This window comes from Coregonus lavaretus (assembly GCF_964263955.1).
Source record: "Coregonus lavaretus genome assembly, chromosome: 31".
Classification (NCBI taxonomy): domain Eukaryota; kingdom Metazoa; phylum Chordata; class Actinopteri; order Salmoniformes; family Salmonidae; genus Coregonus; species Coregonus lavaretus.
This window is the reverse complement of record NC_140018.1, coordinates 20466071-20493899: the sequence shown is the minus strand read 5'-3', so window position 1 is coordinate 20493899 and position 27829 is coordinate 20466071. Positions and strand designations below refer to the sequence as shown.

Sequence of the window (27829 nt, the reverse complement as noted above, 5' to 3'; positions counted from 1 at the left end):
GGTTGTATCCACTTCAGCACTTTGGGCCCCACCTGTGGCAGAAAGGTGTATCGCAGCCATGCACCAAGGCAATATTTAGTTTCGGACAGAAGGGGGCAGCAGTCTACCGGCCAATATCGTCTCTTTGGTCACAGCAAATATGGCGGTCTTCAGCTAAATCCACGCTATACAGACTACCGATTGAGAATATTACTGTTAAAGTACGTTATTGTTGCTGTTGGCGGCGATAAGGACATTGAAGGAGTTTTAACCGGTAACTATAGATTCTAAATTATGTGACTTTTCATCTGTATTCCATCGTAACTGACCCATATTGGCACGAGCATGGGGATTCGAACCGGGGGTTAGAGGATAGGCGCGAGTCAGGCCAACTGGGAAACGAGGTCTATAAACCATGAGCCACGGAATAGTATAGACTCTTGGAAGAAATGTTCGATGTCTTTTGTGTTGTACGCGTCTGCGCGATTAGCTAACTTTTACCACAGACCCTGTCCTAGTCAGTATTATGACAGACATCTCAAGAAAATATATGTAGCTAGCTACATAGCTAGCTATTCTTGTAGCATATTGACATTAGCTAGCTAGCTAACGCCGGACACTTCCTACATAAACTTGCTGTAGCAAGTGTGTACGTAGCAAATTTAGCTAGTTATGCCATAAACGTCCAGTTCGCTAACGTTAGTTTTGTCATTACCAACTATTTTTCCGTTTTTGACGACTTTTAGTCGATTATCGATTTAAATCAATCAATCAGTCAATGCAAATCAGTCAGTGGCACATACTCCTACATGTGGGTTGGCTACATGTGCCCTCCAGTCATCTGCCAAAGATGAGTGATGTGATTAACTAGCCAATAACCAGCTTAGCTAACTAGCAAGCAAGAGTATCATGCAATATGCACTGCAATCATTCTGTGAAATTTGCAAATAAACTATGGTATCCACTGTCCCATGTTTCAATTGGTGAAGTCTCTCTCTCTCTCTCTCTCTCTCTCTCTCTCTCTCTCTCTCTCAGGTATGCTGTAGGACGTATGCCTGTGACAGAGAGTTGCACAGTTAGGCTGTTAAGGCTGCCTCTCACCAAGAAGAGATGCTCAGTAAAGTTGTCTAGGCTTTCTGTGATAAAGAAGAGGTGCTCAGTAAGGCTGTCAAGGCTTCTTTTGACTGATAAGTGGTGCTCAGTAAGGTTGTGTAGGCTACCTGTGACAAAGAAGAGTTGCTCAGTAAAGTTATCTAGTCTGCCTGTGACGCAGAAGCGTTGCTCAGTAAGGTTGTCTAGGCTGTTGATGGCAACCATTGCCCAGAAGTTGGGCAAACAGGGTAGCGAGTCCATGGGCGTACCCCATGGAGAGGAGACAGAGGAGCAGACTGATCCACACGAAAAGCCTCGGGCAGAGGCGCAGACCAATCCACATGAAAAACCTCAGGACACAAATGGGGAGGCTGTTGGTGCTACATCTGAACAAGGTAAGCAGCAGAGAGAGTGACACTGTTTAATAAAGTTAAGTGTTCCATGTGACTCCCTAAAAACACGCCACTTCAATACAGCTACGACCAGAAGTTACTTTTCGTAGCAGGTTAGGAGAGCCTTTTCGCTAACCCTTTAACTAACCTTAACCTAATTTTCCTAACCTGCAACGATAATTCTCCTAACCTACAACGAAAAAAGTCACTTCATAGCTGGATCGAAGTGGCATGTTTTTAGGGAATTTTGCATTCCATACTGCATGTAGTGGAGGACAGACCCCACCACGTTCCTATGTTTCCTCAGGCCAGGAGCTGCCTCCAGAAGAGCTTCCTGTAACATCCTCCACCCCGGGAAATCGTCTGCAGAGAAAAAGAGTCCCTAATCCGAAATATCAGAGCGAACCAGACACCGACATGACCAACACAGACCGTGAGTGCCTGGTTATTAATATTGTGTACTAGTAGTAGCCTAATATATGCCTAGATGATAGCGCAAACCAACTTGCCTCTTTTGTTGCTCTGATGTATATTTTGGTCTATTTTTTCCTCATAGTACAATGTCCTGACTCAACAGAAAAGCCAAGGAAAAAGAGGGGCCTGAAAAAATCTGTCTCCAACACAGAAACTGACCAGCAGGAGCCTGCCAAAAAGACCCCAAAACCGAAAACCCCCAAAAAGACACCTGCCAAAAAGACACCACAGAAAAAGGCAGCGGTCTCGAGCATAAACAGTGAAAAGGGGCTTATCAAACAGACCCCTGCCAAGAAGACCTCTGCCAAGAAAATACAACAGGAAACACCACAGGTCAACTCCACGCCCCCCCCTGCAGTCCCGGAACTGAGGGAGACCCCAGAGGAGCCTGAAACCACCCCTGGTGGCAGACCCAAGCGGAGGGCAGCAAAAGCGTATGTGACATCATCTAGTCCCCCATCATTTTGATTCTGTTACAGCAAGTAAGCAGTCTCTGATGGTAAAGAAGAGATGCTCCTATACAGTATGCCTATTAGTGGAGATTTCAGTGAATGAGTAGTAGTATTCTTCTTGTTTGGCCAGTGTTTTATACAGCTACCTTTGGCTCCCAATGCTTTTTCAATATCTCATTCACTTTGGATGGACTCTATTATAAAACAATCATAAATGGCCACCAAATCAAACTTTATCTCTTCACATCAAAAGCAATTTCACATTTCAGAGTTTGGAAAAAGTAATGCTCAATTGACCCATTGTTGTATGTTTCTGTTCTATCTCAGTGCATTGCAGTACCTCCATACCCTGGCCAAGGAGGTATACAACCAATCTGACAATGCTACTAAGAACGACTGGGAGTCTAGCCCAGTCCCCAGCCCCAGCTCAACCCAGCCCCAGAAACGGACCAGAGGCAAGGGCAAGAAGAGGAAGGCCCCTGATTTTGACAGTGACAACGCCGCAGAGGATATGGACTTTGTTCCAGAAAATAAAGACACTGAGGAGGAACGTGAGGATGAAGATACTCAAGAAGACCTAGACTTAGACTTGGAGCAGAGGCACACACCAACGAAAGACCTTAGATCCAGACGCATTTCCAGAGGTCTTGTGAGTACCATTTTTTTTAACAGAAGATTGTGATAAATAGACTAGCAGACAAACCAAGAGATATTGGGAGGTATTTTTCCCACTAGACGACCACAGTCTGAGACCAATGACAAACTAAATGAAGACTTTTGTGTTACCGTTGTCATGTTTTATTTTTTGTCACTCAGTCAAGTCAAGCTCGATATCATGGTAACGCCCCCAATGGACTGACCAACATCGTGATGGGACCCATCTGGATGTGCACCAAAACCACCAAGACCTTGTAAGTGGCTCGCCTGTCTTCTATGGGGCAGGTAGCTTAGTGGTTAAGAGCGTTGTGCCAGTAACCAAAAGGTCGCTGGTTCTAATCCCCGAGCCAACTAGGTGAAAAATCTGTTGATGTGCCCTTGAGCAAGGCACTTAACTCTAATTGCTCCTATAAGTAGCTCTGGATAAGAGCGTCTGCTAAATGAGTAAATGTATGTAGCAATAAAAAAATGAGGTTTTATTGCTTACTGCCAGTAGGGGGTGCTCAATGCATTTACATTATTCACTCCTGGGTCTTTTGTCCTGGCTCTTTCTGTGGGTTTGACTGACTGTCTTTTGCAGCCGTGATGAACACTGTAACGAATGGGTCTTTGCTGAGTGGATACCTTCAGAGAAGGATTGGCATTGCTTGTCGGACAGGTAGAAATATCATTACACATTTGATTATTACATTATACTTGATCTCCCAGAAAAAATACTACATATATCTCACAAATCAAGTAACCCAAGAATACATCAAATGTTTGGTATGCATTTCCCCTCCCAGTGAGGCTGAGCAGTATCTACCGCAGGAGATGATGTCTACAGCCTTCACCTTCTCCAGAGAGGGCATCAGAGAGGAGACTCCTCTGCACAGAATGAAGAGGTAGGTCCTTTGTAGCTCAATTTGTAATTGTGGTGCTAGCAACACCAAGGTCTTGGTCAAGTCCTTGATATATATATATAATTTTTTTTTAAAGTATCTTACTGTTGTTTGCTGTCCAGGTTTGAGTGCCTGCCACCTCATCCTGAGCGCTGGGACATGCTATTCTATACGGGCGGCCCGGTGTGGGCCATGGACTGGTGCCCCACCCCCGATGGCGCCCCTGCCAGCCAGTGCGCTGCCATCTACTGCCACAGGAACCTGGATGACCAGCACAGGATGAATGAGTTGTACACCAAACCTGGACTCATCCAGATCTGGGATATGGGACAACTCCAGTACAACACCAGGTAGGGACCATGGCAATGGCCAGTTAATGGGGATCAGTATCGTTTTTTTTCTTAAATAACTATATATTTTTCTATCTACCGCTACAATCTTCTTGATCTTTCTACCTTTCTCTGGGCCATCTCTCTGCTCCATCTCTCCCCAGTCCCCAGTCCTCTCCACGGCTGGCCTATGGTATTGCCCAGGATAAAGGCTTTGTGTGGAACCTGAAGTGGTGTCCAGGAGGAGCCTGGGAGCTGCCCACCACTAACAGGAAGGTAGGAACAGAAGCACACAGAGATACACAGGGACCTGACATGTTAAATCTACATCAGTAATGTCTGTTACTGCATAATGGCTAAACATGACTGTAAAAGAGAACTGTATAAAACACTAAAAAATAGAATGTATGACTCTCTTTGTCCCTCTCTTTCCTTCTGTCCTCCCCCTCTCTCTGGCAGGCCCCTCACATGCCCAGAATGGGTCTCCTGGCTGCCTCCACATCAGATGGTCACATCACCATCTACAGCCTGCCTCACCCTGACACACTACTAGCCCGCAGGAAACACACCGCTAAAGGTTAGCATGCTCATTTAAAGTGGAACTGACAGCGTTTTAACTACTTTGCAGATATGAAACAAACAGACAATCATGATATCAGTAAAAATATCAAATTCCCAGTTTATGCTACAAAACCAACTTTATTAGGTTTTAAAAATAGGTTATATTTGACTAAAAATTCCATGATGTAGATAGAGTAAGGTATTGCTGGCAGTTTAATGCATGATTAATATAATTCACCAATACATTTATTGTCAGTCCAACAAATATTGCTATCAGGTTGTAAAGTGGTTATCCCACTGGCTATAGGGTGAACGCACCAATTTGTGAGTCGCTCTGGCTAAGAGCGTCTGCTAAATGACGTTAATGTGCCCTTGAGCAAGGCACTTAACCCTAATTGCTCCTGTAAGTCGCTCTGGATAAGAGCGTCTGCTAAATGACTAAAATGTAAATGTAAATGTAAATCACAGCTGGCCCGGTAAATTGTTTACTTCCTCCAGCCATTCGGGATGCACTGTTTCAGTTTCAATGACTCAATATTTTGGACAAAAACTGACGAATGTAACCAGGGCTGGGAATGTCAATACAATCAAACTAGCAAGGACAATGATCACAAGTCGGTCATAACGTGGCCAATAGGCTAGCTTATCTATTTATGTAGCTATTTATTTAGCAAGCTAAAAACACGGTGCCTAACGTTAGCTAGCTGCTGGTAGGATGTTGTCATTGGACGAGTGGTTGAGTAGGCGACTTTTTCCCCCAATATCGTTTTTTGGTGGCTACAGCTAGAGATGCGGGTGTCATTTGGTTAGCTAGCAAGAAATGTGAATCACTTTGCTAGCTAGCTATACTGAACTTGTACGACTGTTATCCACAGTTAGCATATTTCTTAGTTGTCAATCAAATGTATTTGGCATTGATCAAATGGGCGGACAGGCTGGCAAGTTCCCATTCCGGTGTCAAAACGTGGGTTGGGACAAGCATGCATTGGCAGGCAAGCTGCAGAAGAGCGAGCAGGCTACTTACTATTCCCCATCGTTTATCAGTGCAATTTGTACGGCCAACTACAAGCTGAAAAGGTTTGAGAGGATTTATCTACTGTTCCCTCGTTAAATTTTTTACATCTCGCTCCGGCTAGCATTAGTTGTTGATCTTGTTGTGCATAGGCAACTGAGGAAGAGAGCCTACGTTTTCATGGTTGTTTGATCAATAGGACTGTAAAGTTCCCAAATGTAAGAGGACTCACGTGGTATTTACATATTTGCAGAAATCCATTCAGGTGTATTTTGTGCCTTTTGGCAAACGCTTTCTAATGATCTAAAGTCGCGCTGTTGCTACTGCCTGTAAACACAGTGGGCCCGTGTAAACAGCTGCATTTGTCTCTAGAATCGTTTACCAATATAAGTAACTGGAAGGGTCTGAAAACTCGCAAAATATTTTTGCCAACACTGTCGGTGTGGCAAATGGCTTATTTGCATAAAGGCCTACTGTAGCTCTGATTGGCTATGGTGCACGGGTCTGTGTAGACTCCGATCCTGGATAAGACACGTTTTTATTAGGTTTAATATACTGCAGTGTCTATTAATTGTCGAAAGGCATGTCTGCTTTCCCACTCTATATTGCTATAGAATTTTCTCAACGTCTTTCCCAAACATAGTATGAATCTATGAAACGTGAAAATGACCATATCGAAGTGCTCGCTTGTCAAAAATATAAGAAAAGGCATATTCTTCCTGGGGGTGTATTTTAATAGAAGATTTAATGTTGCTAAAACGCGGTCAGTTCCACTTTAACACATGATAGAACCAAAGCAACTGACAATTAAGACATATATTAGTAATTTGTGATAGAATTTTGATCTGTGACAGATATATAGTCCCCTGTAGCTCAGTTGGTAGAGCATGGCGCTTGCAACGCCAGGGTTGTGGGCAGTGGCGGCTCCTGAACAAATTCTCAGGGAGGGCAATTTTTCTGATGATTTAGGTGACCTACACACATTTTTAAAAAGATATGTCCAGCAACAACATGAAGACAGGGGCAGCATATAAGTCAATACCAGAAGCATTTATTGACTGATCTCAAAAGTGTTGGCTTACAAAAGCAAAATAAGTTATCACAGTAAAAATAATCAAGGGTGTTCTTTCACATTCCTCAACACTGCATAAACAATATGCATTTCCATAAACAAATGAAATATCAGCTGAAAATACAGCATCTTGGTATTTGTTCAGATTGCAGGATCAACAAGAGCTTTTACCACATTTTTTGATATCTGTTTAATCTTACCTTATGGCCTGCACTTGCTTGTGAAGCTGTCGAGGGCACGTTTGATAGAGACAGCATCGATGTCCTTCTTCTGTAGCTTCTGGTACAGAATGTCGACGTGGGGCATGATTTTGTGAAAAAGCCGCAGGAAAAAAATTAAATCTTCATCATGTAGTATCCTCACGTAGCCAGCTGCCTCTCTCAAGGTGTGCTGGTCAAATGAACCCAATGAACCCGTCCGGATGGCTTCAAAACATTATATGAGGTCGTCTCGATTCTCGTAGACAGTGTTCACGACTCTGCTGTTGCTAACCTCATCGTTGTGGCGGCGGACAGCTAGCCTGTATCCCTCATCCAGTTGAGTGGCAATATTCACTCTCCCAAAAGCAGACAATCTCAAACAGCTATATGTGGGTCTTTGACAGCTAATTTTTCTTAATCTTTTCTGAAAGATGGTGCATGTCGGTTACACCAGTCGCTGTCCAAGCGGTGCTGTCTGCTGTGCCGCCTTCAGGGTGGAAGAGTAAGCAGGGGTAGCAAAAAACTGCATTAGCTACATCGCAGCCTGCTAGCCAGGTTTTCCGTTCATACCAATTTTTGGAAAATCCTCGGGTGTAGGACTTCCCCCCTTTAGTAGACACCTGTTGAATTATTAAATTTGGTCTGGGGGGTCCTAATTGTTTCGTTGCCAATTTATCTTCATTTGTTCGCCGACAAAAAGGAACTTCTTTCAAACACACAATCGAGTTGGACTGAAGCCTAGCCATTTTGATAGTAGTAGTGAATTGAATGAGGCTGCTACCTGGTCTTTTCTTAGTTACGTTCATTCGTGGTTACGTTATGTATGACGAAAGCGCGTAAGTGCAAGCCCACAGACACCCATAGAGAATGTATTGAAAGCTTTGAAATGTGACAAAACTAGATTTTACATGGGAGTCTATGACAGACTTCTGGGCGATTTTCAACCTGACTGAAATCGCCCAAAAAACGGGCGGGGCCATTTGAAGCACGACTTTAGCCTGATTTGACATTTAGTGGCTGGCAGATCAGACGTGAACACTGATAACTGCTGTTGCCGTGATATAATTTTTTATAAATTTATAAAAAAAAAATATTTTTTTTTATTTAATTTTTTTTTAAATAATTGATTAGAAAAAAAATCCCTTCCTTTTCCCGTTTGGCAGTGCGTCGCCCATATCGCCCTATTGAACAAGCCGTCCCTGGTTGTGGGTTCGTTTCCCACGGGGGCCAGTATGAAAAAGGTATGCACTCACTAACTGTAAGTCGCTCTGGATAAGAGCGTCTGCTAAAAATGTAAAAATATTATATCAGTAATATATCCCGGAATCAAACCTACTCTGGTGTTGTAGTTGTATGTGCTGTTCCAGAAGGGAGCAGTATTGTCATTCAACAGCCTGAACTTGGTCCTGCAGAAAAGCTGGAAGTCTTTTTAAAATCAGTTTTCATGCTGCTCATTGAAGTGGCAAATATTTTTCGCCAAGTCAGATAAATCCGTATTCGTATTGTCTTCGTTTTTTGATGTAAGGGCACATTTTTGTTTTGTTATTATTAAATCTGATGCCTTAGGCTATTTACCATAAAAATCTATTGACATCTTCAGTTACAGGTGTGCTCGTGTCAGTGCATATGTTGTAATTTTCCTCCTATGTCCCATACACATTTCTGCCTGCCTCTCCAAATCTCCCCTGGGATCACATGATCTTTGACCAAGGTAATAGTCACTCTGCTGGGGCTTTCTCCCCCACTGCATTATTCTCCCATTGTTGTGCTGATGCATGGACTGTCCACACCACGAAAACTGCATCCTCACACATCTAACACAATGTGTCCGTGTGCGCACGCGCACGTATGTTTGCGTGCGCATCCTTCTATTCATCTCTGCAGTAGAACGAGAGATGGAGGGAGGTGACAAAATGAAGGGAGGGGATGGTAGGGTGGATAGGGGCAGGCAGAGGGAGAGATAATTGCTTGCCTGGAGTCATCCTTCGATGATTCTAACCACAGTCTCTCATCCCAGTCTGTCTGTAAGAACTCTTTCACATTTACTGGAGAGTACAAATCTGTCTACAAGGTCATGCACTCCAACGTGCCATCGACATAGCGGTATCAAACTCTGCATTACAATGCGTTTATCACAGTGACTATAAATGAATGGACAAAACCATCGATCACGTGACACCATTCATTCCTACGCGAAGACTCAATAGCGCATTGAAGCCAAATGAAGTCGGTTAAGATGGCATCTCATGGAGACATAACATGGGCAGTTTGAACTACTCCAGGAAGTGACGTTGCAGGCTAGCTCAGTGCTGCCCCCCATTGAGTAACTTGAGTTGAAGGCCGACTGGGGTACTGCAGGCTGCCATTAGCAACTAAATTATTATTATGTGTACGATTTTAAAATAATCGGTCCAAGGACATGCATCTGGTGTATTGGAAGCAATTACCACGATTGTCTTCTAAAAAATGTGTTATTTACACGAAGATTGACCACGAAAATTGCCATTTTCCGTGCACTATAATTGGGGACCGCACCATATTCCTGCTGTGTAAACTAGTGGATTTCGTTATAGGAAGTATCGGGTGAAGTGCGTGGTCTAATGGCAGCCTGCTGTCTAATTTGGCAGGAATATGTTGCGGTTCAGACAAAAGTTTGATTCTGACGTTCCTAGAGGGTATTCATGTGCGTTTATTGACAGGAAACGTTTTTTTTTTTTTGTGGTATGGTTATTTTCCGACGCCAACCACCAGAATGATGCACAACTCGGGGAGTCCAACCAATACAGACTCCCGATGTGTCCCAAAGCTAGGGGATACTTTTTTATGTATGTGTGTGTATATATATATATATATATATATATATATATATATAGCACCTTAGGGGTTTGTGGTATATGACGAATATACCACGGCTAAGGGCTGTATCCAGGCACTCCGCGTTTCACATTAGAACTGCCCTTAGCAGTGGTATATTATGGCTTAATTATTATATATAGTAACCATATTATACCCCTAATCTATCTATATCTGTTATAACTGCCAAGTACTCACTGTTGCTACACACTACTAAGACATAACATCTACACTACTGGTCAAAAGTTTTAGAACACCTACTCATTCAAGGGTTTTTCTTTATTTTTACTATTGTCTCAAACGCATTAAGAAGGAAAGAAATTGACACACCTGTTAATTGAAATTTACATTTATGTCATTTAGCAGATGCTCTTATCCAGAGCGACTTACAAATTGGTGCATTCACCTTATAGCCAGTGGGATAACCACTTTAAAAACAATTTTTTTGGGGGGTGGGGTAAAGGGGGGGTAGAAGGATTACTTTATCCTATCCCAGGTATTCCTTAAAGAGGTGGGGTTTCAAATGTCTCCGGAAGGTGGTGAGTGACTCCGCTGTCCTGGCGTCGTAAGGGAGCTTGTTCCACCATTGGGGTGCCAGAGCAGCGAACAGTTTTGACTGGGCTGAGCGGGAACTGTGCTTCCGCAGAGGTAGGGGAGCCAGCAGGCCAGAGGTGGATGAACGCAATGCCCTCGTTTGGGTGTAGAGACTGAAGGTACGGAGGTGCCGTTCCCCTCACAGCTCCGTGGGCAAGCACCATGGTCTTGTAGCAGATGCGAGCTTCAACTGGAAGCCAGTGGAGTGTGCGGAGGAGCGGGGTGACGTGAGAGAACTTGGGAAGGTTGAACATCAGACAGGCTGCGGCATTCTGGATGAGTTGTAGGGGTTTAATGGCACAGGCAGGGAGCCCAGCCAACAGCGAGTTGCAGTAATCCAGACGGGAGATGACAAGTGCCTGGATTAGGAACTGTGCCGCTTCCTGTGTAAGGCAGGGTCGTACTCTCCGAATGTTGTAGAGCATGAACCTACAGGATCGGGTCACCGCCTTGATGTTAGCGGAGAACGACAGGGTGTTGTCCAGGGTCACGCCAAGGCTCTTCACACTCTGGGAGGAGGACACAACGGAGTTGTCAACCGTGATGGCGAGATCATGGAACGGGCAGTCCTTCCCCGGGAGGAAGAGCAGCTCCATCTTGCCGAGGTTCAGCTTGAGGTGGTGATCCGACATCCACACTGATATGTCTGCCAGGTGACTACCTAATTTATTTTATTTAACTAGGCAAGTCAGTTAAGAACACATTTTTATTTATAATGACGGCCTACACCGGACAAACCGGGCCAATTGTGCGCTGCCCTATGGGACTCCCAATCACAGCCGGTTGTGATACAGCCTGGAATCGAACCGGGGGTCTGTAGTGACGCCTCAAGCACTGAGATGCAGTGCCTTAGACCGCTGCGCCACTCAGGAACTCATGAAGGTGGTTGAGAGAATGCCAAGAGTGTGCAAAGCTGTCATCAAGGCAAATGGTGGCTACTTTGAAGAATCTCAAATATAAAATATATTTTGATTTGTTTAACACTTTTTTGGTTAATACATGATTCCATATGTGTTATTTCATAGTTTTGATGTCTTCACTATTATTCTACAATGTAGAAAATAGTAAAAAAATAAAGAAAAACCCTTGAATGAGTAGGTGTGTCCAAACTTTTGACTGGTACTGTGTGTGTGTGTATATATATATATATACTGCTCAAAAAAATTAAGGGAACACTTAAACAACACAATGTAACTCCAAGTCAATCACACTTCTGTGAAATCAAACTGTCCACTTAGGAAGAAACACTGATTGACAATAAATGTCACATGCTGTTGTGCAAATGGAATAGACAACAGGTGGAATTTATAGGCAATTAGCAAGACACCCCCCAATAAAGGACTGGTTTTGCAGGTGGTGACCACAGACCACTTCTCAGTTCCTATGCTTCCTGGCTGATGTTTTGGTCACTTTTGAATGCTGGGGGTGCTTTCACTCTAGTGGTAACATGAGACGGAGTCTACAACCCACACAAGTCGCTCAGGTAGTGCAGCTCATCCAGGATGGCACATCAATGCGAGCTGTGGCAAGAAGGTTTGCTGTGTCTGTCAGCGTAGTGTCCAGAGCATGGAGGCGCTACCAGGAGACAGGCCAGTACATCAGGAGACGTGGAGGAGGCCGTAGGAGGGCAACAACCCAGCAGCAGGACTGCTACCTCCGCCTTTGTGCAAGGAGGAGCAGCAGGAGCACTGCCAGAGCCCTGAAAAATGACCTCCAGCAGGCCACAAATGTGCATGTGTCTGCTCAAACGGTCAGAAACAGACTCCATGAGGGTGGTATGAGGGCCCGACGTCCACAGGTGGGGGTTGTGCTTACAGCCCAACACCGTGCAGGACGTTTGGCATTTGCCAGAGAACACCAAGATTGGCAAATTCGCCACTGGCGCCCTGTGCTCTTCACAGATGAAAGCAGGTTCACACTGAGCACATGTGACAGACGTGACAGAGTCTGGAGACGCCGTGGAGAACGTTCTGCTGCCTGCAACATCCTCCAGCATGACCGGTTTGGCAGTGGGTCAGTCATGGTGTGGGGTGGCATTTCTTTGGGGGGCCGCACAGCCCTCCATGTGCTCGCCAGAGGTAGCCTGACTGCCATTAGGTACCGAGATGAGATCCTCAGACCCCTTGTGAGACCATATGCTGGTGCGGTTGGCCCTGGGTTCCTCCTAATGCAAGACAATGCTAGACCTCATGTGGCTGGAGTGTGTCAGCAGTTCCTGCAAGAGGAAGGCATTGATGCTATGGACTGGCCCGCCCGTTCCCCAGACCTGAATCCAATTGAGCACATCTGGGACATCATGTCTCGCTCCATCCACCAACGCCACGTTGCACCACAGACTGTCCAGGAGTTGGCGGATGCTTTAGTCCAGGTCTGGGAGGAGATCCCTCAGGAAACCATCCGCCACCTCATCAGGAGCATGCCCAGGCGTTGTAGGAAGGTCATACAGGCACGTGGAGGCCACACACACTACTGAGCCTCATTTTGACTTGTTTTAAGGACATTACATCAAAGTTGGATCAGCCTGTAGTGTGGTTTTCCACTTTAATTTTGAGGGTGACTCCAAATCCAGACCTCCATGGGTTGATAAATTTGATTTCCATTTTAATTTTTGTGTGATTTTGTTGTCAGCACATTCAACTATGTAAAGAAAAAAGTATTTAATAAGATTATTTCATTCATTCAGATCTAGGATGTGTTATTTTAGTGTTCCCTTAATTTTTTTGAGCAGTGTGTATATATATATATACACACACACAGTGGGGAGAACAAGTATTTGATACACTGCCGATTTTGCAGGTTTTCCTACTTACAAAGCATGTAGAGGTCTGTAATTTTTATCATAGGTACACTTCAACTGTGAGAGACGGAATCTAAAACAAAAATCTAGAAAATCACATTGTATGATTTAAGTAATTAATTTGCATTTTATTGCATGACATAAGTATTTCATACATCAGAAAAGCAGAACTTAATATTTGGTACAGAAACCTTTGTTTGCAATTACAGAGATCATACGTTTCCTGTAGGTCTTGTCCAGGTTTGCACACACTGCAGCAGGGATTTTGGCCCACTCCTCCATACAGACCTTCTCCAGATCCTTCAGGTTTCGGGGCTGTCGCTGGGCAATACGGACTTTCAGCTCCCTCCAAAGATTTTCTATTGGGTTCAGGTCTGGAGACTGGCTAGGCCACTCCAGGACCTTGATGCTTCTTACAGAGCCACTCCTTAGTTGCCCTGGCTGTGTGTTTCGGGTCATTGTCATGCTGGAAGACCCAGCCACGACCCATCTTCAATGCTCTTACTGAGGGCTCGCGATACATGGCCCCATCCATCCTCCCCTCAATACGGTGCAGTCGTCCTGTCCCCTTTGCAGAAAAGCATCCCCAAAGAATGATGTTTCCACCTCCATGCTTCACGGTTGGGATGGTGTTCTTGGGGTTGTTTTCATCCTTCTTCTTCCTCCAAACACGGCGAGTGGAGTTTAGACCAAAAAGCTCTATTTTTGTCTCATCAGAACACATGACCTTCTCCCATTCCTCCTCTGGATCATCCAGATGGTCATTGGCAAACTTCAGACGGGCCTGGACATGCGCTGGCTTGAGCAGGGGGACCTTGCGTGCGCTGCAGGATTTTAATCCATGACGGCATAGTGTGTTACTAATGGTTTTCTTTGAGACTGTGGTCCCAGCTCTCTTCAGGTCATTGACCAGGTCCTGCCGTGTAGTTCTGGGCTGATCCCTCACCTTCCTCATGATCATTGATGCCCCACGAGGTGAGATCTTGCATGGAGCCCCAGACCGAGGGTGATTGACCGTCATCTTGAACTTCTTCCATTTTCTCACCAAGCTGCTTGCCTATTGTCCTGTAGCCCATCCCAGCCTTGTGCAGGTCTACAATTTTATCCCTGATGTCCTTACACAGCTCTCTGGTCTTGACCATTGTGGAGAGGTTGGAGTCTGTTTGATTGAGTGTGTGGACAGGTGTCTTTTATACAGGTAACAAGTTCAAACAGGTGCAGTTAATACAGGTAATGAGTGGAGAACAGGAGGGCTTCTTAAAGAAAAACTAACAGGTCTGTGAGAGCCGGAATTCTTACTGGTTGGTAGGTGATCAAATACTTATGTCATGCAATAAAATGCAAATTAATTACTTAAAAATCATACAATGTGATTTTCTGAATTTTTGTTTTAGATTCCTTCTCTCACAGTTGAAGTGTACCTATAATAAAAATTACAGACCTCTACATGCTTTGTAAGTAGGAAAACCTGCAAAATCATCAGTGTATCAAATACTTGTTCTCCCCACTGTGTGTATGTGTATATATATATATATATATTATTTCTTAGATTTATACCCCAATTTTGTGATATCCAACTGGTAGTTACAGTCTTGTCCCATCACTGCAACTCCCGTACGGAGGTCGAGAGCCATGCGTCCTCCGAAACACGACCCTGCCAAGCCCCACTGCTTCTTGACACACTGCTCGCTTAAACCGGAAGCCAGCCGCACCAATGTGTTGGAGTTTACACCATACAAGTCGCTAGAGCGCGATGGGACAAGGACATCCCGGCCGGCCAAACCCTCCCCTAACCAGGACGACGCTGGGCCAATTGTGCACCGCCTCATGGGTCTCCCGGTCGCGACATGGCCCGGGATCGAACCCGGGTCTGTAGTGACGCCTCAAGCACTGCGCCACTCGGGAGGCTAAGGTGCCTTTTTTCTATTATAAACGTTTAACAATGTAATTAGACTAGTAAGAAGTATTGTTTTTGTCATACCCATGGTAAACGGTCTGATATACCACAGCTTTCAGCCAATCAGCATTCAGGGCTCAACCATCTGGTTTATAATATACCATAGACTGTAAGGAGTCACTTGAAGTAGCATCAGAGGTAAATGTCTGAGTGTTTTACTGTATCTCTTACAGATGACACTGCTCTGTCCTGTTAAGAGCATTGGTCAATTGCACACAAGGTCCAACCAAAATGTGACTTTTGCTTTTAACCCAATCCATCCGAAAGACACACATGCATACAGATACAAGTTGTATTGGAGAGGTGCGGGGGGCTGCAACACTGGGCGCCTGGGGAGCTGCTGTGATTTGATACCAGCAACCCTCCGGTTGCCAGCTCACTTCCCAACAGATTTTTCCTGTCGGACCCAGGATTCGAACTGGCAACCCTCCGGTTGCTGGCTCGCCTCTCTAACCGCTAGGCTACCTGCCGTACAGTCTACTCCCTTATGAGGTACATCAGCCTTGGGGGCGATGTGATAAAGACTACGGTCATTAGGTTGATGATGTTTATCTGGCCCATCCATCATTTACACTAAAAAATACCTGCTTCATCCCTCATAGTTGTGGCAACTATCACATTTTCGTGATATCCAATTGTGTTGGAGGAAACACCATACAACTGGCGACCGTGTCAGCGTGCATGCGCCCGGCCCGCTACAGAAGTCTCTACAGCATGGTGGGACAAGGACATCCCGGCTGGCCAAACACTCCCCTAACCTAGACGACGCTGGGCCAATTGTGCGTCGCCTCATGGTCAAGGCCGGCTGTGACACAGCCCGGGATCGAACCCGGATCTGTAGTGACGCCTCAAGCACAGCGATGCAGTTCCTTAGACCGCTGCGCCACTCGGGAGGCCAGTTAACTTGAATGTACGTTCTAATTATATTTTTCAAAGCAGAAGCAAATGAACCATTTCAGCAGGATACACTCATAACTGCACACATACCTATATATAACTGCACACATACATATATATATATATCACACACACACACACACACACACACACACACACACACACACACACACAGGGTAGCCAGCCAGGCAGGGCTCACTCCAGGAGATAAGAGCAGCACTGCAGAGAGGGTCTGATTCATGGACCTGTCTAGCATCAGGACCTTCTGTTTTTAGCCTATATTTTTTTCTATAGCACTGGTTGTCATTTATCCATCTGCCTCAAAGGTTTTATGTTTATAGAGTCACAGCTTTAAGTCTGTCGGCCCTATATAGGCAGCTCAGAAAGCTGGAGTCATTCACCATTGGGTTACAATGCTCCCTTCAGTATATCAGGTTGGGGTCAACTTTTATGGTGCTCTTTTTGAGCCGTTTGTGGATGCAGCATTGTTTTGTTTTTTTAGTGCCCAAAATCCCTGACTTTTCTCTTCTTCTTTTAGTGCCCTTTTATATCGGTTAATTGTTGCCATGCCTCATTATACACAGTTCCACAGCAGCCTCTCCCCATCCCCCAGGTTCCGAGCTGGGGGATGAAAGGTTACAGTACATGGTCAGTGCCCTGAGAAGTTACATTTAGCTAGTCTGGGAGAGCCTAGCTGGGTTACTAAACTGAACTATGACCCCCTCAGAGTCACAGCAGGACGGGACAGCCACACCTGTGACAAGTGACATTAGAGGGGCCCTTGTGCTGCCTGTATGGAGGGCGAGGTGTGAGGCTAGGAGAGGGAATGTAGTGAATTGTCTACATTTAGCCATGAAGCTAGAGAGAGATGGGGGAGAAATGGGGGCTTTTAAAAGACTGGATGAAATGCAAATTAGTTCATCAAAACCCCATTCTGTAATGCCGTCGCTGTAATTTATTATTATTGTGAGCCAGCCTTGTCTCTGTGCAAAAGTGACAGGGTTAAGGGTTCAGATGCTTGTGCACGTGCGCTCACCATCTGCAAGACTGTTTGGGGCAGATAATTACAAAAAGCTTTTGGTGTGCGTGAGAGTGCCCGTTAAAAAAAACCTGGCTAAAAAAACAGCCTATCTCCTCCTTGCTCAATGAAGATAATTTACTAGCTCGTTCCATCAGACAAGGATCTATAATTGAAATGACAAAGAAGATGCATCGCTACGCAGTTGTTAGTGTTGGAAGCCATGAATTTCAGCCTAGTATCTGACACCTAGCTCCCCCAGACCTGTCACTCACACAGGCCTCAATCAGCCTATGTGGAAGGGAGGCTGCTGGGTTTGGGTGGAGGGGGTCGAAGGTGGGGTGGGGAGGCAGTGAGGCGTGATGCTGTATCGACCCCATCGACCTGTAGGGGGGGTGGAAGAGGTGGGGTAGAGAGGGATGAGACCAGAGGAGAGGTAGCGGAACCTGCAATCCTCCACAGACTAACACTACTCTTTCAGACACCCAACCTTTGCCGTATTCCTCCTGTTAGATATAAAGTGTCATGAACATTTCTCCAGTATTGTACATATTCAACAGTCCCTGTTCTTTTATCTATCTAACGCCATGCTGTTATTACAACCTTTTGTAATAAATAAATAAAGCTTCAGCCACATAAATGCCTCGGTATCAGGCCAGTTTAAGTGGCTGAGCTGATAGACCGACAGGGGCAGGATCCTAACAGTAGCCTGAGGGTAGCCAGATCTCTGGACACATCCAGGGAAGGAGACTGGTTCTCTGGGTCTGGGCCAGCAGGGTAGCCAGTCAGATAAGGGTTCAGTCAGATCGGGTGTAATGCCAAGAGAAGGTTCAGAGTCCGACTCTTGAGTGTCTGCTTCTATTGAAAAACAGTAGTCAGACGGACAAACGGTACCATGTCCAGTCAGTGATTGAATGGCCCTGGGCCCCGTCCCGGCACATCCATCTTGTAGAGGAGACAGACACGGCCTGGGATTCTGACGGCCAGCCGATTTAACACCAGACTGGCTTTGGAGAGGGACTGTGATTCCTCAGCTCCCTGTCTCTGTCTCTCTCTGTCTCAGTGATGTCTGACTGCACTGACCGCAGGGTGAATGAGATTGTTGATTTAAGTGTGTGTGTGTGTGTGTGTGTGTTCGCACATCACATAGCCCAGTTTGTTAAATTACAATCCGTAATAAATCTGTGTTCATGTATTGAGTTATCTTCCCATTAATAATCATAGAGTTAATAAATACTATTTATGTGTTTCCCAATAGGTGGAGCCAGCCCAACGCTGATGATCTGCCAGGTAGGCTAATATCTGATCTCTCGTCCTCATCGAGAAGACTACAGATGTATGGGTTTTAATTAGCCCAAGTGTCATCTTCAACTCTCAGCAATTATGAGAAAGAGAAAACACTGTTTTATTTGAAATCTTATGAGATGCTTGTCCTGCTGGTGTGTACAAATCTCATTGTCATTCGTCCGTGTGTGTGTGTGTGTGTGTGTGTGTGTAGGTACAGGGTGTGATCACTCTGAAGCGGGGCTCCTTCAAGACAAACCACGATGAAAAGAATAACCAGGTCCTCTCCATGGACTGGCTGCCTGTCAAACCTCACAACATCCTGGCTGCTGGCTTCTATGATGGTATGACTACCACACATCATAGTCCAGGATGCCTTTGAGGTGTCACTGTGAAACGGGTGTCCTGTGGTGTCACTGTCACTTTTGGCCCAACTTCAACCCTTTAGTCAGTGAGCCTACAGACTCGTATCCAGATAATCCTCCAGCTGTAGTACATGTCCTGTTGTCTTCCCGCTGCAGGTACGGTGGCCCTGTGGGACCTGTCCAGTAAGTCTATTCTGCAGCGGGTGCGTGCTCCAGACCGCTCCTTCACCCTCTACCCCTACCACTGCTTCATCGCCCACGACAATGCCACCCGTGCCCTCAGCTTCTGCCACGCATCCAGGTAAACAGCCAATCAGAGCGATGGATTCAAGGACCTGTCTCAAACCACTAGGTTCTGAAAGTCTGCCCTGCAACACGACCAACTGCACCAAAGCTGTAGCAAAAAGCTACACTTTTAATTTTTTACTTTTACCCCTTTTTCTCCCCAATTGGTAGTTACAGTCTTGTCCCATCGCTGTAACAACCCTACGGACTCAGGAGAGGCGAAGGTCGAGAACCATGCGTCCTCCCTAACACGACCCTGCCAAGCTGCACTGCTTCTTGACACACTGCTTGCTTAACACCGGAAGCCAGCCGCACCAATGTGTCGGAGGAAACAGCTTGCAGCCGCCTGGCCCGCCACAAGGAGTCGCTAGAGCGCGATGGGACAAGGAAATCGTGGCCGGCCAAACCCTCCCCTAACCCGGACGACACTGGGCCAATTGTGCGCCGTCTCATGGGTCTTCCGGTCACGGCTTATGTAGTCTCACACTATGGGGGCCTCCCGAGTGGCGCAGCGGTCTAAGGCACTGCATCGCAGTGCTTGAGGCGTCACTACAGACTCTGGGATCAAACCCGGATGCTGTGCCTTAGACCGCTGTGCCACTCGGAAAGCCCCCATAGTGTGAGACTACATAAGGCTCAGAGACCAGAGCCACCCGCCATCATTACCATTCTGAGCATGTAGAAGGTAAAAAGCAGTGACCTTCTGGCTGTGAGCTCCGCTCTGCGCCATGTGGCTGTCTGAGTCTGCTGGAGCGAAGCTGGGTGGTGCAGGGAGGGAGGGAGAGCAGGGAACAGTGGGAGGTGGATGAAGCCAAGTGTGACTCTCACCCCGTATCTCGCTACCGCTCCGGATTTCTAATAAACATACACTTTTACACACTCTCACGGCTCATGATGATAGCTACAGCTCTGCAATTGTAATAAACACACTCTCTCTCTCAGCTAAAACACATTCCCATTTACCTTATTGGAGGATGGAGGGGGAGCGGAGAGGTACACAGATGGTGGATCTGCGGGCAGAGAGGAGGGGAATGAAGATGTTGTTGTGACTTGTGTAAACATGTCAACGTGTGAGGGTAGAGGAAGGGAGTGGAGGGGGGCACTCAGCTGTCAATCCTGCCCCACTCCAGATGCTCTGTCGGGGACAGACTCTAGAGGGTACGTCCTTATGGCCAGGGGCCGGACCATCCTGGTCATATAGTCTCATGAAGTAAGTGGCAGCACGCTAATTGAGCTCCAGACACCGCCATACAAGACAGCCTCTCTGGAAGTTTCACACCTATCATGGGGAGAGTAATGTCTTAGAGCTCTCTGTTACCGTAACAGTGTGTTCATGATCACATCCCCATGGACTAAAGGGATGGGATCTACCCCTGGTCTGGTCTCAAACAATACCACTCAGTTTACTGGCTAGTGCTCAGTGCCTGCCCTTCCCTCTCATAGCACCCCCTGTAGGAAAGTGTAGAAGAAGCATGCCATGCATCTCCTATGTAACAAGAGCAGAGAAATCGAATTGGCTAGCTAGGAGAGTTAGAAGGCAAAGTGTTCCTCCTCTCATCTCACTCATCAGTCTGCTGCATACTGAACAACCACCAGCTGCTTATAAACCAGCTTTATTAGAACGCTGTACAGATCTGCAGCAGTATCATGAGTCACAGGTTAGAGTGCAACATTGATAGACCATAACAGCGGGTTATTCTCCAGTCTATGGGCTGGTGTTATGGAGACACTCGGGCCCCGCTGGGCTGTTTGGTAGGGGACAGACTGCAGGCATCCGTCTTATCTGGCTGGCTGGGTTTTAATGAGGGACAATGAAGAGCTACTGTACAGGACACTGGGCTGGCAGACTGGAGCTGTCCCCTCCCACCGTTCTTCCTCCTTCATTTCCATCTCTTTTGTGATTAGACTGTCTGCCATCTTCTCTCTGCCTTTTCTACTCTCTATCAGCTCCACTAATGTCTTTCCTGTCCTCCCTCCTGCTGTTCCTTCCTCTCCTTATCCCCTCATCTCGTCTCCTCTCTCCTCTGCCCTTCCTTCTCCTAGAGACCTCATGGTGACGGCGGGTGATGACAGGTTGGTGAAAATGTGGGACCTGAGGAGGACCTGGGAGCCCTGCCAGTCCTTCAAGCGCTTCCTCTCCACCGAGGCAGCCTGGCCCCTGCATTGGGCTGGTGTCTTCATCTCTCAGGAGAGCGCCTACGCCACGTGAGTCCCTCTCTCCTCTCCTCCCTCCGATTCAATCATATCTTACCTCTCCATTGTCATCTCCTACCCCCCCTCACTTTCCCCTCCGTGCGTCTTTTGCTTGTGTAATCAATACCTTGTGAGGGGTGTTCTATTCTGTTCTATTGTATTGTGCTTTGTTCTTGGTCTGTTTTGTCAGGGGACATGTTTAATTTCTCGTGTCCCCCTTCAGGTTTGGCCAACATGGACTCAATTACTTTGACTCAGGGTATCTGGGCTTCAAGCCACTCTTTCTGGTGCCACGGAAAGGGACCATGTGGGTAAGTGGGAAACTGGGACAGAAACACGACCAATTCCACTGTAGTCCCTACCCCTATTCACTTCTATAGACTGCTTATACCTATCAAATCCTTCCATATCTATTTTAGTGCAGAGGGAATAGGGACGAGGGGTTGAGTTGATATTGGGCTGCACAATATTTATTTGTCCAACCCCCTTCCTTGTGTTGATTGGTCCGTCTTGGTATTTCTGCAGAGCCTGTCTATCTCTGATTGGCTGAACACGGCTGTAACGGCAGACACAGTGGGAGATGTGATCATGGTCCTACTACCCAACCTGTTCAACAACCCCTGCTACCTCAAACGATCCATCGATCGCAGATTCGTACGTACCCTGTCCAGCCCGGCCTCGCACAACACATAGATATCTCCAAAAACGGCATTTCTAAAGTCACCATTACAAACCGGGTGGTTCTAGCCCTGAATGCTAATTGGCTGAAACCTGTGGTATATCAGACCGTATACCACGGGTATGACCAAATATTTATTTTTACTGTTCTAATTACGTTGGTAACCAGTTTATAATAGCAATAAGGCACCTCAGGGGTTTGTGGTATATGGCCAATATGCTACATCTAAGGGCTGTATCCAGGCACTCCGTGTTGCGTCGTGCTTTAAAACAGCCCTTAGCCGTGGTATATTGGCCATATACCACAAACCAACGAGGTGCCTTATTACTTAATTATACCTTTTGTATACTTTATATTTCATGACATTGACTTACACAACAAGGACTACAGTATGAATGTTTTTAATCGAAATGGGTCCATCTTTTCTCTTAAATCACATTTCTTTTATTCTTTTCAGCCGGTGTTCAGAACCGAAATGGTCCAATTGAAAGAAGGAGTTGAGGAGAATGAGGGTGGAGTTGGAGAGGAAGGAAGTGGTTCCACTAGTAATGGAACGTCCCATCATATACCTCAGACCTACAGAGAGACAGCCAATAAGTACTACCTCCACTACCACGACATGGACATGGTGGGTCAGGGTTAAAACAGAGGAAGGAGATAGTGAAGATATTGTCTGTTGGGAGGGGGGGGGCTCTGTTCCTGCTACATCTCAGCGCAATCTTCGGCTGTTTGTGTGTGTTAAATGATGGGATACCGGGTGTGCTCGCTCTAAGCGCAAGACTGCCTAAGCTCTGCATTGTAGGGGATTGTGTGTGTTTGTGTGTCAGGACCAGACTGCAGTCTGAGCAGCTGATGACACACACCAATACACACAGTGTGTTTATGCACAGAGCACATGTGGCCTGCTAGGTCCAATAGATGTATTAGTTGAGTTATATCTCAGACACACCTGATGGAACTGGAGGGTCCAGGGCGCATCTGCAAACGCCATCCCTGCTCACACACTGGTGCCGTCGGTTTCCACGACAACCCAGCAGTGCACCTAGCCGTGGCCCTTAGTGACGGCCGACTCCTGGGTTAGGACTTGATTAAGTGTTGCACCCTTCATTAATTTATACCGCCCCTCCTTCCCCCTCTCCCCTCTCTATGGCTCCTCCATCTGTTCCCCTGCCTTCCGCTCCACCGGCCCTGTCACTGCCCTGCACACACACACACATACATACACACACACACACACACACCTCACATACCACCCCGAGTCGCCATGGCCTAAGCACGTCCATTACCCACAACCCACCAGGCCAGGGCCCACTTACCTCTGACGTATGTCACCTGACCAGGGCCTGTTGTTAGCGTGGGAGGTGGGGGATGTCTTGTCCAGGGCAGTGGAGTTTATTCCTGCTTCTTGACATAACGCTCCACTTACTCAAACCCTGAGAGAAGAGCTACAGTGGGGATAAAAAGTATTTAGTCAGCCACCAATTGTGCAAGTTCTCCCACTTAAAAATATGAGAGAGGCCTGTAATATTCATCATAGGTACACGTCAACTATGACAGACAAAATGAGAGAAAATTTTCCAGAAAATCACATTGTAGGATTTTTTATGAATTTATTTGCAAATTATGGTGGAAAATAAGTATTTGGTCAATAACAAAAGTTTCTTAATACTTTGTTATATACCCTTTGTTGGCAATGACACAGGTCAAACGTTTTCTGTAAGTCTTCACAAGGTTTTCACACACTGTTGCTGGTATTTTGGCCCATTCCTCCATGCAGATCTCCTCTAGAGCAGTGATGTTTTGGGGCTGTCGCTGGGCAGACTCAAGGGCGGCGCACAATTGGCCCAGCGTCGTCCAGGGTAGAGGAGGGAATGGCCGGCAGGGATGTAGCTCAGTTGATAGAGCATGGCGTTTGCAACGCCAGGGTTGTGGGTTCGATTCCCACGGGGGGCCAGTATATATAAAAAATAAAAAAAAATGTATTCACTAACTGTAAGTCGCTCTGGATAAGAGCGTCTGCTAAATGACTAAAATGTAAATGCAACACAGACTTTCAACTCCCTCCAAAGATTTTCTATGGGGTTGAGATCTGGAGACTGGCTAGGCCACTCCAGGACCTTGAAATGCTTCTTACGAAGCCACTCCTTCGTTGCCCGGGCTGTGTGTTTGGGATCATTGTCATGCTGAAAGACCCAGCCACGTTTCATCTTCAATGCCCTTGCTGATGGAAGGTTTTCACTCAAAATCTCACGATACATGGCCCCATTCATTCTTTCCTCTACACGGATCAGTCGTCCTGGTCCCTTTGCAGAAAAACAGCCCCAAAGCATGATGTTTCCACCCCCATGCTTCACAGTAGGTATGGTGTTCTTTGGATGCAACTCAGCATTCTTTGTCCTCCAAACACGACGAGTTGAGTTTTTACCAAAAAGTTATATTTTGGTTTGATCTGACCATATGACATTCTCCCAATCCTCTTCTGGATCATCCAAATGCACTCTAGCAAACTTCAGACGGGCCTGGACATGTACTGGCTAAAGCAGGGGGACACGTCTGGCACTGCAGGATTTGAGTCCCTGGCGGCGTAGTGTGTTACTGATGGTAGGCTTTGTTACTTTGGTCCCAGCTCTCTGCAGGTCATTCACTAGGTCCCCCCGTGTGGTTCTGGGATTTTTGCTCACCGTTCTTGTGATCATTTTGACCCCACGGGGTGAGATCTTGCGTGGAGCCCCAGATCGAGGGAGATTATCAGTGGTCTTGTATGTCTTTCATTTCCTAATAATTGCTCCCACAGTTGATTTCTTCAAACCAAGCTGCTTACCTATTGCAGATTCAGTCTTCCCAGCCTGGTGCAGGTCTACAATTTTGTTTCTGGTGTCCTTTGACAGCTCTTTGGTCTTGGCCATAGTGGAGTTTGCAGTGTAACTGTTTGAGGTTGTGGACAGGTGTCTTTTATACTGATAACAAGTTCAAACAGGTGCCATTAATACAGGTAACGAGTGGAGGACAGAGGAGCCTCTTAAAGAAGAAGTTACAGGTCTGTGAGAGCCAGAAATCTTGCTTGTTTGTAGGTGACCAAATACTTATTTTCCACCATAATTTGCAAATAAATTCATAAAAAATCCTACAATGTGATTTGTCTGTCATAGTTGACGTGTACCTATGATGAAAATTACAGGCCTCTCTCATCTTTTTAAGTGGGAGAACTTGCACAATTGGTGGCTGACTAAATACTTTTTTCCCCCACTGTACCTTGGCCTCAATCTGTCTCCCCAGCTGTCCAGTGTGGGAAACATGCTAAGGTTGATGCTTTGAGAGGGGTCACAGAGGGCTGTGGCATTTTACCATGGGCCACTGTTACAGTATCGGTCAGTGGAGATGTGGAGCATTAATGCAGAGATAGAAATAGTCAAAAAAATTAATTTAGAAATTCATCTTAATTTAGTTTGTGATACAGTGAGTATTGTATGATAGCTCTGTGTTTGGGTGTTTCAGTTTTGTGGTGTTTTAGCTTGTAATTAAGACTATTGAACTCTTTCTCTTCCAGAGAACGTTTAAGAATGTCCAGAACCGAGCTCCTTGGAAGCACATGCAGGCTGCAGAGGCCAAAGGGGGACTGGGTCTGGACCTAATGCCTTTGGCTTCACTAACTAAGGTATGTCTAAGATCAAAAAACATGATTCTCTGACTGCATTCATTTACATTGACATTTTAGTCATTTAGCAGATGCTCTTATCCAGAGCGACTTACAGTTAGTGAATGCATACATTATTTTATTTTTTTCATAATGTGGAAATCGAACCCACAACCCATTCCACCTTGAACAGCTCTTTCATAGTAATGTTTTTCATTGCTGGAGCAGCCAAGCTGAAAGCTGTGTGAATGTGATCTCTGTGACTAAAATTCTCATCTGAAGGGCCACAGCGACTCCTTGACAAACATTTCCAGTGGAGGCGCTGTGCTATAACAGTGATAGCAGCCCATGGATTGGTCATGGAGCCAGGCAGTGACTCTAGATTAGTGGTAATAGAAATATCAGTAGTGGTGTTATCTAGTCTAATGATCCTGGCCAGGCAGGATTAAGCTGTGGATTGAGTAGATCTCCTGATTGGGAATCGATGAGCTGGGTAAAGAGTTGCATTGGAGCTCAACGCTGATGTCAGAGTGCATTAGCCCTCTCTAACTTAATTGCAGCCATGGCTTCAGAGAGCAGAGCTGTGTATTTGGTCGCATTAAAGTAACTGTCCAGTGTTTCCAATTTCTATGAAATATAACCTATCATTAATTACACTGAGTTAAATAGTTTTCCAGGCCAAAAATTGTGATTTAAGTATGTTAAAAAGCAGCTTTTCTGTATTGGAATGGTGTGGGCGTACCCTAAGAATGGTGTGGGCATATACCGGTCATAAAAAATATGAATGCGAGTATACCGCTGATTGGCCAGCTCATTCTCCCCAGGAGGATGACATCCTCTATGAAGAAATAGCAAGCAAGTTTGAGGTGATATTTTAAAAAGTTCTCCAATTTATGCTTTGGCTACAAATACGAGTATATGATGAGTCCGCAATATAATCTGGGTATTAGTTAACAGAATATGCCCATTTAAAAATTTCACGGGACAGTTACTTTAACAACAGACTTAATCAATCTCCACTGTCAAGCACCTACACTGTTATTTATTGGTTGACAGGCTCACCTTATTTCTAGTTGTGGATGTGTGACTGTTGAGTTGAGGACATGAATTCTCCTTGAAGGTCAATAAACATAATATTGTCATTTGTATCCAGTTAGTTGCACATGCAGAAATCCAACCTACAAGTCTGGTGTCGCAAACACCATGCTTCAAACAACTGAGCCATCACTAAATGATCCTAAATCATAATCTGTGTGCTCTGACTGTTCCCACCATGTTCTCCTTCTCTTCTTTATAGGTCCGTTTCAACCCCAACCTGTGTGCCCAGAGCTGGGTGTTGTCTGGGGGCCAGGCGGGCCTGGTAAGAGCCCACTGCCTCAGGGCCATGAACAGCTCTCACATTAACAAGATGGTGCAGGAGAGCCAGGCCCAGTTCAGCACCATGTTCACCCAGGACACCACAGACAGCCAGGGGGACGCCAGTGCCGTCAGACACACCACAGAAAAGCTATAGGTCTAGGTTCCTGGAGGTCTGCTCTCTGTAGCGCCCCCTCAGTGGACTGAAGTGTACACCACTCTCAACTTCCTAAAGACTAAAATTAGGGCTTCATTCTAACTTTGGATCCACACACAGAATTTACATGTCAAAGGGAGATTTACATGGAAGTTTGAGTTACAGGAGTGGATCTCAAGGTAGGATCCAGCTCCCAAGGAATGTGATTGGCTGCTTTGTTTGGACAGTAAGCCCACCGTGTTTTTATCTTCTGCAAGACCACAATGTTTTTATATTTAACTTATTTCAAGAAGGAAAAATAAATGCTATTTTGCTATAACTTGTTAATAAATGTTTTTATTATTTTTTATATATATTTGGAAAAAAAGGTGTGAATACATTGAACTGAGGACTGACTTGAAGGGTTCTTATAGAACCCATACTCGGCGTCATTGCAAAGCTATAGCACTTTAGGGTTTTTCTGTTCATTCATTCTGCTTATATTCTGCCTTTCTTGCCACTGTTCCTTTTCCATCTCACACTTTCAGGTCCATGACTTCTGTATATCAGGTATAAACCATGTTTTAGATGTATTTGTCTCTGAGCCAATGAGTTTATACTTCTTTGTCTCTGAGGGTTTGTCTGTCAGTGTCCGTTTATTAAAATGATATTTTCTGTCT

At 45.7% G+C, this 27829-nt stretch overlaps 1 protein-coding gene across 1 annotated transcript; it reads left to right on the top strand.

The window, feature by feature from the left end:
* The first annotated feature begins 126 nt into the window (after window positions 1-126).
* gtf3c2 (general transcription factor IIIC, polypeptide 2, beta) lies at window positions 127-27829 on the top strand. Its single transcript, XM_084149600.1, has 20 exons — window positions 127-253; window positions 1015-1466; window positions 1771-1896; window positions 2020-2371; window positions 2717-3038; window positions 3206-3300; window positions 3627-3704; window positions 3832-3930; window positions 4050-4277; window positions 4421-4532; window positions 4716-4833; window positions 18476-18507; window positions 18716-18845; window positions 19023-19167; window positions 21195-21356; window positions 21568-21655; window positions 21870-21998; window positions 22481-22651; window positions 25571-25678; window positions 26955-27829. Exons 2-20 carry the CDS (start codon window positions 1031-1033, stop codon window positions 27168-27170), a joined length of 3147 nt encoding a protein of 1048 aa, XP_084005726.1. The 5' UTR covers window positions 127-253; window positions 1015-1030; the 3' UTR covers window positions 27171-27829.

Bases quoted from the DNA above. Each gene is read 5' to 3' on its own strand.
- gtf3c2 (XM_084149600.1), top strand. From the start codon at position 1,031: ATGCCTGTGACAGAGAGTTGCACAGTTAGGCTGTTAAGGCTGCCTCTC. The intron at 18,846-19,022 runs GTATGACTACCA...TTCCCGCTGCAG, and splicing joins GGCTGCTGGCTTCTATGATG to GTACGGTGGCCCTGTGGGAC. The intron at 21,999-22,480 runs GTACGTACCCTG...TATTCTTTTCAG, and splicing joins GATCCATCGATCGCAGATTC to CCGGTGTTCAGAACCGAAAT.